Here is a 10,906-nt window from a genome sequence, read left to right as displayed (position 1 = left end):
TAATAAAGGATTTGAATAAATAGTCTACATCTAAAACTTAAAAAGAGGAAGGAAAATTCCTCTGGTTTTTTTTTTTTATTAATTATTTTATTAAGAAATCTAAAAGTCTCGTTCTGATTCCTGAGAAAGTAAATCCTGAAGGATTTACAAATGTTTTCTCTTGGGGGCTAACATCTCTGATGTGCGTGAGAACTATCGGGTGCTTCCTTTAAAATAAATAAGGAAAAAATAAAACTATAATTAAATACCTGCATTTAGGAAAAACCGGGCTGTTCTTTCCCGTGAGCCTTCTAGAATAAATATTGGGAGGGTGATTCGGGTCCCACAGTGTGAGGAGCTTTAAAAGAAAGTGTCTGGGGAGCGGGATGGGGTGATTGAATGAGAGATGGCTTGGGTTTGGTTTTGGGGGTGCCCCGTAAGGGACACTGGGGGGAGCTGGCGGGGGCTCGGGATGGGGCTGGTGCGCCTGGAAGGGGCAGAAAGGGCGAGGCGGGCGGGGGTCGCTATTGGAAATTTAAATGTTGCAAATCTATAGTACAAAGTGCGCTTGTAAAAAAGTCCAGGTCTTCCTCGGAGAAGTGGACGGGGCTCTCCAGGGAGCCTTGGAGACTGGGGGAAAGCCCCTCCGAGAGCTGCAGGCAGGACTCTGCCGAGAAGATGCTCAGCTCTGGCAACAAAGGCGAGTCCTGGCTCTCGGGGTAGGCACGGTCCGAGGGGCCGGCGGCGGCGCCGGGCTCCCCCGCGGCCGCCCGCTCCGCCCCGGCCGCCGCGAACCGCGGGCTCCCGGGCTCCTCGTTCCCCGGCTTTTCGCTTTGGTAGGGCCCGCTGGGCTCCGGAGCCGGCCCGAAAGCTGGGCTCTCCTCAACCTCCTCCGCGGGGTCGCTGCCCTCGTCCAGGTTGGGGTAGGCGAGATCCCCGTCGGGGGGTTCTTTGTACTGGGTTTGCCTCTTGTGCTTCATCCGGCGGTTCTGGAACCAGACCTTGACTTGCCGCTCGGTGAGGTCGAGCAGAGCCGCGATTTCCACCCGCCGGGGCCTGCAGAGGTATTTGTTGAAGTGAAATTCCTTCTCCAGCTCCAGCAGCTGCGTGTTGGTGTACGCGGTCCGGAGCCTCCTGGAGCCGCTAGTGTCTGCCAGCCCCTGGATGTCTTAAATACATAGAAAACCGCACGTTGCAAAGAGAGGGAGCGGGGGCAAGTGGAGGGTCTGGACCCGTCCCCTCCCTGTTGCGGGCAGGGCAGAGCCGTGCCCCGCACTAACGAGCATGGGGGGGAGAGGGGGGAAGCCTCTACGGGAGAAAATAAATGTTTAATTAAACTCTTTCCACTGTGGAAGAGGGTTGGAAATCACTCTCCGGTCCCCTTGCCCCAAGGAGGAGAAAGGATTTTGCTCCCTGGCCTCTCCCTTTAGAGACCTTCCTTCTCTGCCGCCTTCGCGGGTAAGGGGAATTTCGACCCATTCCTTCTTTTTTTTTTTTTTTTTTTTTTCCTTCCTTTTGCCAGTAGTTCGGGGATGGACTCTGCGGGGCTTTGATTTCATTATTCCTGTATTATCTGGCCAATGAGCTCCGGTGTCCGCCCTTCTCCTGCCCGAGCATTTACCTGAACGGTGCCATTAAAATAACTGAAACAGTGAATTGTGCCTTAAACATTTTGTCCCCGGGGAAGGAGGGTCCCTGGCTAGGGCTGCTGAGCTCCCCGGCCAAGGGGCGCCTCGGAGAGAGGCTATTGCTTTATTGGGGGGCTGGGGGAGGATTTGGGGGTGAATTTATTTTATTTTGCATTGGGAACCTGGCTCTCCCCACCGTGCTGGACACTGAGAATCCTGCTCTCGCTCTTTCCGCCTCCCCATCCTGCTGGTAGCAGCCTCCGCGTTACTCACCCGTCTTCCCCCCCCCCCCGCCCCCCGCTCTCCTCTTGGCTTTTTTTTGGTTTTGGTTGTTTGGTTGGGTTTGGGTTTTTTTCCCTTCTGTAGGCTGTAAAAAAAAATCAGGGCTGGGAGAGAAAGTCAAGCAAATGGAGCTGTGGCTCAGCTGCCAGGTCCCCCCGCTGGAGCTAATAAAGAGCCCGGCTCCCCCGGACCCTTCTCCCTCTTCGCTTTTGCAGAAGTTACAGCAATTTCTTCTTTTATTTGCGGGGGGAGGAGGCAGGAGAAACACACACACGCACACCCCCCCGGGCTGTGTACATTGCTGCGGTGTATTTTATTGCGTGACACAGTTTCGGGGGAGGTGCGGGGCAAAGACTGTTTGGGGAAAGGGGGAGCTGGGGTAGGGCTGCTCTGGGGCGGGGGTGGGGGGATTGTTTATTATTCGGATCCTCTCCGATTTCAGCAAACACCCCCTCACCCCCTCATGATACGAACCTGCAGGAGATCCTGCGGCAGGGACCGGCACCGAGGAAGATGATGGGGGGGAAGAAGAGGAAGAAGAGGATGGAGCCTGGGTAGCTTTCTTGGAGGATTTCTTCTCCTTCATCCAGGGGAATTCCGCTGCCAAGGGGCCGGGCTGTGCCGGAGGCTGGGGCTGGAGCTGGAGCAGGCCATGAGATGCTCTTTTTTGGCTCCTCGGTCTCGCCTGGCTGCTGGAACAAGGATTCAGGCTGAGGACGGTTTGCTCAAAAGGAGGAGGAATTAATGTCGAGTCCTTGATTGATGAAGTTTGAAATGTCTCCAGGACAGCGGGAAGAGACGTCAGGCACTCTGCGAGCGAAGGCTGGCTATTTATAAACCCGATCTCCCTCTCAAATTCAAAATTCATGGCTTTTCCAGGGCCCAGGGTTTAAAAAGCGGGAGGGGGGGAGAGGGAGGAGGAGGGGAAGAGGGAAAAAAATCTGAGGGCCTCAGTTTTTATGGCAGTGATGATGATGGTTCTCGGGCTTTTTATAATTGTTATATTGCTGATAATACAGGCGTATGGGGACCTTGCTCTATTAAACTCGAGACTGGGGCGAAATTGCAGCCAATTCCTGGTCACGTGGCCAGCCCTGGCCAATGGCAGGCGGGGCCTGGTGGCAAACAGAAAGCATTATTTTCTTTAATTGATTAAAAAAAAAAAAAAAAGAGGCGAGAGAAGATCCCCAGAAAAACCTTCTCCCCCCCCCCCCCGCCCACCGTCATCCCTCCTCGGCCGGCCGGCTCTGCCGGGGCTGCGGGGGCTGCAGGCAGGGAGCCCCTGCCTGCGCTGCCTGCTCTGCCTGGTGCTGCCTGGTGCTGCCTGTCCTGCCTGTACCGGGCAGCTCCGGACTCCCTTGCTGAGCTCCCGAGAGTTTATACCTCCGACGGGGGTAGGTAGCCAGGCGTGGGAAAAGGAGCTTTGCCCCCTCCCCGCCCCGAGGTGCCCGCTTGCAGCCAGGGAAATGCAGCCTAAACCGCAGGCGAGCTGGGATCTGGGGTTTGTTAACCGAGGCCAGGGCTGCCTGGGTGTATTTGCGTATCATATATATGTTGCAGAACTTGGAAAGTTCAAGCCAGCAGGAGGGTTTGGTCTGGAGGTTTGTGTCTGAGTCTGGATATGAGCACTTAGGAAATCAAGTGAGCTTTCAAGTCAAGTACAGTTAGACTGGTCTGATTTACCTGGTTAAATTACTTTTAAAGGAAGAGCATAATACTTCTGCTTCTAAAGCCAGACTTAATGGGCCCTTTGCACTTTCCTTAAAGGCCAAACTTGTTTTAAGGTCACGGATATCTTTGAAATCACATCTTTTTCCTTCCCATCTTTTTTCCCCTTTTCCCCCCACCGCCAATAAACAGCGCCACTTCCAGAGTTTACAAAATAAATAAATAAAATGAAAAGTCATTTCCCAGGAAGATTTGTTTTTTTCCTTTTAAAGTGCCTGGGTCCACACAAACCGAACAGAAGAGAGAAACGATCAATCTTTTTCTCGAAAGACTTTTGACAGCTCGGCCTAACTCACTCAGCAAAGAAATTAAACTTTTGCTAAGGAGTTACTTAAATCAGGAAAGATTTAAAAGGTTTAAACCAAGGGCCTGAATTCAGGAAGTCTCGAAAGTAAAAATTTCAGGGGAAAAGAAAAAATAAGCTGCCCACTGCAGAATGGAAATGTGGCTGGTTTGTAGTTTGTTTGTTCAAGCTCCATTTCTCCCATTTTGCAGCAGAGAGGGACTGGCAGGCTGCATTCACGCAGGGAGAAGCCTAGAAACTTTTGTCAGTTCAAGCATCTGTGTGGGTGGTAAGGGTTTCTGAGAAACACATAATAAATCTAAAGCTGAAGCTGAGGCTGAAGCACATTTTAGCAAAGGGGTGAAGAAAATAAAAAAGCATTTACAAAATGCAGCTTAATTGAAGGGAGAATTTCCCTAAATATTTCTTATCTCTGGATGCACTTATTGTAATCAGCATAGACCTACTCGATCTTGGCAGATCAGGACTGATGTAAAATTAATAGTTAAATTTCTGATAATTTCTTGCTTGTTTGGATTACGGTGGCATTTTGGGGGCCTCGGGCTTTGTCATGAGGCTGCCGGTTTCTCCTTTTTGAGGGACAGTGTGGTTCACTGGGGAGCTGGGATGCAGAGAAAGAGTTTGGGATGTGAAAGGAAACTTCCCAGCCTCTCCCAACTGTTCTCGCTGCTTTTGCTAACACTAAAGTTGCAAGGGAGAAAAAAAAAAAAAAGAAAAAAAGAACCTCTTGGGGAAAGAGGGATTTTTCCCACGCACCGGGCAGAGGCACAACAAAAAAAAATCTCCCTACTCAAGGGGAAAGGCATCACCTTATATGAATAAATTCACAGAGTTAGTGAACGATAGAGAAATGCAATAATTGTAAGACAAACCCAGGCCTGCTGCTTTAATGCAGCGGTGCAAATTAAACTGTGGATGTGAGGAGTTGTGGGAGAGGCAGCCCATCCAGAAACAGAGGTGGCACGCTCTGAGCCTCGGAACTGGCTTCTTTTTCCCGATTTTAACTAGTTTCTGGGAATCCCTGACACAACATGGCGACCAGGATGTGAGATGGAAAAATATATTCAATGGGAGGGAGGGGGGAAGCCAACAACAAACCCAAGCCCAACCCAAGCTCTTGTTCTTTGAGCCGATCCCAATCAGAGCCTGCACGCTTTTATGCTTTTAAATTATAGTATCCCCAAATGGTAAATTGCTCTCTGCATGGACGGGCATAACCCAGCCCCAGTCCTGGGGAGAAAAACAAGCCCTGTCTTTCTGTTATACCGTTATTTATTATTGCGCGAAGGTTATAATTATTAACCTGGAACTTCATTTATTAAGAGAGATCAGAGATGGAAGGAAGCATGAGATCATTTCTCATGTAAAGCTTTCTCCACTCGACCTTTTTATATGTGTGGGTTTATCCAGGCACCTATGGATGTCCCTGGCTGTGCACACAGGTGTATAAAATATGGACAAACACACACACTCTCCCTGTTTCTACAGCCCAGCCCTTTTTTCGTTACCTTTTACAGCCTTTTCACCCTTTTCTCTCGGCAGCAATCAAAATCCCCCTCTCCTTTCCTCCAGAGGGGACCTTCCCCTCTTCATCAGCCACAGAAATGGAGCATTTCGAGCCTGACAAGCAGTTCACCCCCTCTCCAGAACCATAAAACTTTTATTGGTCCTCTCTGCTTTAATATAAGTTTTCTTAGGGCTTTAGAGCATAAAAGGCAAATTATTCACGGTATTATCCCATCTGCTTTTGCTGCTGGCAAAGGGTTATTCTCCCTTTTGCTTGCACTGAGAACATAACCTTGGGTGGCGGCTTTTTCCCCCTTTTCATGACGATTTTAGATGCGTGTGTTAGACTGAGGGGGTGTAGGTGTGTGTATGTCTGTGTGCATGCGTGTGCACATGGATGCGTGTACATGTGTGTGCCTGTGTGTACACGTGTGTGCGTGTATTTTAATAATAATTAATTATAACAGGTAATTTAATTTCTCTTCAGTTTTAAGATCCCCGCACGGAAACTCTGAGCCCTTTTTTTTTTTTTTTTTTTTTTTGGTGATTAATCCTTTTCCTTTGTTTTCATTTGCGGCCCAATGGCAGCCCGGCCCCGGCCCCACGTGACCCCCCTTTGTGGCCGCGGCCGCGGGCCGGGCCGCGCAGGGGGCGCGCAGGGGGCGCGCAGGGAGCGCGCAGGGGGCGGCAAAACCGCTCTTGGCCCGAACCCCCGGGGTCTCACCCCAGAAGGGGCCGCGGACATGAATCCCGCTGTGCGGAGCGTGGAAGGTTTCGAGCGGTCCCTTTCCTGCGTTCTTTTCACTGTTTTTACTCACACGTGATTTATTTTTGCCTTTAAATCCGACTGATAGGACAAGATAAAATTGATAACAGAAAGTTTATTCAAGAATTGTTCGACAGACAACCCTTAAGCAAGGAAATAAAATAACTACTATAAGAACAAAGAAAGATCTCCAAAGAGGAGGGGTGAGGTGGGAGGGAGGGATTAGCTATAGTTCTCCTAATTCAGGACTATACAATTACAGTCTGGTTCTGCTCTCATGCCTCCAGTAGAACTAATTACATTATTCATAAGTACGAAGGTAACATAAAACTACTGGTCTTTCTAAATTACAATAACTAAAATAAGCTTGTTGTACAATGACAAGGAAACACAATGTCCTTTATAACAAGTAAATACTAAAAAAGTACAATTTGATTCTTTTTTCCTCATATAAATACATAATATTGGGGATAAATAATACAAAAAAAGGAAAATATTTTAAACTGGCTATAACCAATAAATATATATGAATGTTCACCAGAACACACACCTATTGAAGGGCATCTCGACTGAGTTGGACGAAAGCCCTTCAAAGTTGTTTTTATACCCATTATATGTAAACTCTAAGTGCAACAAAGATGTCCAGACAAGAAAGCATTAGCAAATACTAGAGATCCATTCACTTCTGCTTCGATTGGAGGACATTCCGTTTGTTCAAATATACCCTGTTTTCACGTAAGGTCAAGAGAAGAGGAGGAAAGAAGCGTAGGACTTCTAAGTCTTAAGATTGCTTTTTTGTTAATGAACCCTAAGAAAAATACCCCCAAAACAAAAAACCCCAACACTGTCGAATGGAGACTTCATGTCATCAGAGGCAAAGGTGGGAAAATATTCAGACCTGTCAACTCTTTCTTCCTCTCTTTGGACTGCTGTTATTGTTGGTGGGGGGGGTTAGGCATTTCAAAACCTTTTTTCCCGAACCTTTTGCAATTCTTAGACCTCTCTTATTCTAATTTTTTAAGTATTATTATTATTATTTTTGAGAGGGGAGGCAGGGACCGGAGGGGAAGAGCGTGAATCCCACATGTTGGCAGGTATGTATATTTGCAGTTTATGTGGGGACTGGTGGGAAGTTACTCAGCAAAAAAGGATGCGCTTCCTCTGAAGGCTGGAAAGGAAAGCGTGAGGTTCCTCTTGAGAAGGAGTTGGAGAGGAGGATAGTTTTCTTGCAAATCTCTTTTGATTGCATATGTATACACGTGTGCATGTTTACGCAGATGCAGAGACACCAAATGTAAAGACTTGGCTGGCTGAATATTCTCCTTTCCAGTGTCCGAGAATTATCAGTGACAATCTGTACTTGGTTTGGAAATGAAGGACGTTGCTGCTTAAAATCTGCTAGATTCCCACAAAACTACCCCAAACCCATTTCAGAAGCATTTGTGTTGAAACACAGGAGGTATATCTCTTCAGAGAGAGAGCTGCTTTTGGCAGTAAATACTGAAATGGTTGGAAATTGTGCCTAATAAAACCTGGAAACAATAATAGCAAGCACAACAACCTGGTAGAAATTGCCCTGTCAAAGAAAGAAAGAAAATAGCTCAACACAAATGTTCCTGAAGCCGATCCTGCCCTCTTCCCCTCTCCCATGCCCCGTGGCGGGATCCCATCCGCTTTGCCTGAGCCTGTCCCTGCTGCCTATCACAGGTGGGTCAGCTTGGGCGCCTCTTGGATTCTGCCCTGAGAAGAACCGTGGTGCGTGGAAAGGTCTGTGTAGGTGGGGTGGGTCTCGCATGGTCCATGGTGCTGGCTCGCGGGCATCTGCGGAGGCCCATTGTAGTCCATGTTGGCAGCCTGGTGATGTGGCAGGTGATTGAGGCCATAAAGGGATGGGCCAGAGGTGGGCATAGAATCCACATAGTTACCTCCAACATAGACGGGGCTTCCCTGCATACTGGGAGTCCCATAGGCCACCCCATTCCCTTGTAAGACGTGGGGGTCGTACTCGGGGGCTGTGTTGGCGTATTTCTGTTGGGAGGGACAGCCTTTGATGGGGTTTTGGTAGTTAGTTGACATGGCATAGGCATTTTGGTGGGGTTTATTGAAGGAAGGCGGCGAGGGGGCATCATAGTTACTGCTCATGGTGTGCAAGGCGTTCATAAATCCAGCGGAGGATTGCATGGGCTGGGGAGGGCTGCCAGTGGGGGACGGCCCTCCAGAAGAAGACCCCATGCCTTTCGACTTCTGGTCTTTCTTATACTTCATCCTCCTGTTCTGGAACCAGATCTTGATCTGCCTCTCGCTGAGGTTCAGCAGGTTGGCCATCTCCACGCGGCGGGGCCTGCACAGGTAGCGGTTGAAGTGGAATTCCTTCTCCAGCTCCACCAGCTGAGCGCTGGTGTAGGCTGTGCGGGCTCTCTTGGAGGCCGAGGAGCCTGGAGGGCTTTTCTCGCCGCTGCAGGTTTCTGCTGGCCGCGAAATGAAATAAAAGATAATTACTTACATGCAGAAATTGAATGCATCGTTTCTTAATAAATCCTGGAACAGGCACAAGAGTTCGACCCCCCCTTCCCTCACCCCTTTGCATTAGCCTGCACTCCATAATCATGTCATTTATTAAGAGTTCTGTTCTCCAAAGCTGCCCCTGGTTTATGAAAATTTGATCATGTCATGTAGAAAAGGATTCCAGGGCCATTTATTTAGGAGTCGATTATTTCCAACAGATAATTTTGAGAAAATAATATTTGGCAGGGGGGCAGTCACGGCAAAGCCAATTAATACTAGCACGGGTCAGTGTTGGGAGGTATTTTGTTTGCTGAGATACCAATGCGCACACACACATCTTGTGTATGTCTTGTATGTGTGTAACACAAATATTTGCATGTACATTGTTACAAGACCAAATAGCATTTGTACCTACCTTTTTGTGAGAGAAACATGTGTATAACCAATAAATTATATTAATGTAGCGTGAAGTGTGTGCTGCAAAGTTTATATGAATATATTTGTCAAAACAGTGATATTTCCATACTGATTTTTTTCCTGATCGTGTTAGAGATGTGTGTGTATGCATGCAAGAATATGCATGTGTTTATGCGTATGCTCTATATATGCACACATGCACTCGGAGCACCATGTTTACTGCTGTGTGTGGAGGCAGGGAGGTGGGATGAGAGCAAGCACTCTGCTTTAGAATCGCTAGGTTGAGCAGTGGGTGTACATTTTCATGTATCTGTATCTACGCAGTCAGACATCGGCTGTGTACAACTGCCTGGTTGTATTTCCCTGTGGTGCTCTGGATATGCTTAAAATGAACCGAGCGTGCACAGTCAGTGCTGCAGGATGGGCCAAGGCTCGCTTGGCCTGGCCGGGGCATGCGGCTGGCAGTCTTGGGATCATGCCCAGCACCAGGATCCTCGTTGGATCCTTGCTGGATCCTCATTACATCCTCTTCCTCTCTCCCTTCCCTCCAAACAAAACCACTCTGGCTTCGTTACCTCGCTGTTTAGGCAAGCGGACGGTTACAAAAGCAGAACAGTGTACCTGTGCTAGGGGAGCTGTTTTTCTGTTTGGAGTTTTGCCTCGATTCTTTCATCCAGGGGAAAATCTGCTTGGTGAGACTGGCGTTTGCACTGAGGTTGGCTTTGCTGGGGGCAGTTTTACTGCTGCCCGACTGGTTATTGCTGTTGCTACTGGTACTGTTGGTGGCAGGGTTTGAGGGCGGTGAGACGGGGGGAGGCGGATGGTGCTCCTGGGGCAAACTTGGACGCATGCAGCTCCCATTCAGGTCTTTACTTTTTGCGTGTGGGGTTGTGTTGCCAAGAGACTGGAGGGAGCAGGCGGACCTCTGGTAGTCGTTCTCCACGTGAGAGGCCGGCTGGAAGGACTGCTGGGGACCCTCGTAGCCAAACCCATTGGCACTCCCGTAGGAGTAACCCCCAAAGAGCGTGGAGCTGTCGTAGTACGTTGTCTTCTGCATCTCTGGGACTCCCCAAAATGATTTTTCTGGCTACCAGGGTCTTGACACCCCTATGGCAGAACATTGGCACCCCAAGGCCACGTGACAGGCCGTTTCCAGCTGTCTATTGGAAGCTGACCTGAAAGGTTAGGAGAAAACACACAATAATAGTACCCGGCCTATGAATCCATCTTGGGGCCTGAAAGGCCCATGACATGAATAGGGTCCTGCAGAACAGGGCGAACAGATGCTTTGAGCAGATTTTGTCCTGTGTGCAGCCTAAGGAGGCTCAACAAATGTTACGGTGCAAAAGTGTTGAGCTGGTTTTGGGGGGTAGTTTTCCTGGTTGGTTGGTTGGTTGCACCTCTTTTTCCCTTAGAGGATAGCACCCAGGATGTATAACTACACAGAGGCTCTATAAGTACACGTGGTTTCATCTGTATACATCTATTTACTTGTGTGTTTATCTATATGCATATATACACACACTCACGCATAGACATATACACCCATATAAATGTGTATATACATGTACGTGTGTGTGTGTGTTGTGCGCATGTATACAAATCCATGTCCAGATAACACACACATTAATGTAAATATAAGAATACAGAATGGATAATTACTAGCTACAAGCATGAAAGGAATGAAAATCTTGCTTTCTTATCCCTGACCTATTCAAATCAGCCATTCACACACGTAAAAAACAGCAAGACATTATAGCACCAGAAATTCAAAGTCTGCTGAGTTTATTG

General features: G+C 48.4%; 2 protein-coding genes across 3 annotated transcripts; both read right to left on the bottom strand.

Annotated features, from left to right (window-relative positions):
• Positions 1–400: 400 nt before the first annotated feature.
• Positions 401–2,893, bottom strand: HOXB2 (homeobox B2). The gene is made up of 2 exons (XM_049799972.1): positions 2,364–2,893; positions 401–1,147 (listed from the first exon to the last, which is right to left on the bottom strand). The coding sequence occupies exons 1-2, from the start codon at positions 2,755–2,757 to the stop codon at positions 504–506; spliced, it is 1,038 nt and encodes a 345-aa protein (XP_049655929.1). The 5' UTR covers positions 2,758–2,893; the 3' UTR covers positions 401–503.
• A 5,001-nt stretch (positions 2,894–7,894) lies between these two features.
• Positions 7,895–10,172, bottom strand: HOXB3 (homeobox B3). 2 transcript variants are annotated; one of them, XM_049799966.1, is made up of 2 exons: positions 9,737–10,172; positions 7,895–8,661 (listed from the first exon to the last, which is right to left on the bottom strand). In XM_049799966.1, the coding sequence occupies exons 1-2, from the start codon at positions 10,170–10,172 to the stop codon at positions 7,895–7,897; spliced, it is 1,203 nt and encodes a 400-aa protein (XP_049655923.1). The 2 variants fall into 2 exon arrangements, with proteins under 2 accessions (XP_049655923.1, XP_049655924.1); XM_049799967.1 differs by having other exon boundaries at positions 7,895–8,658.
• Between the last annotated feature and the right edge of the window lie 734 nt (positions 10,173–10,906).

Source organism: Accipiter gentilis, chromosome 5 (assembly GCF_929443795.1).
Source record: "Accipiter gentilis chromosome 5, bAccGen1.1, whole genome shotgun sequence".
In the NCBI taxonomy this organism is placed as follows: Eukaryota; Metazoa; Chordata; class Aves; order Accipitriformes; family Accipitridae; genus Astur; species Astur gentilis.
This window is presented reverse-complemented; position numbering and strand designations above follow the sequence as displayed.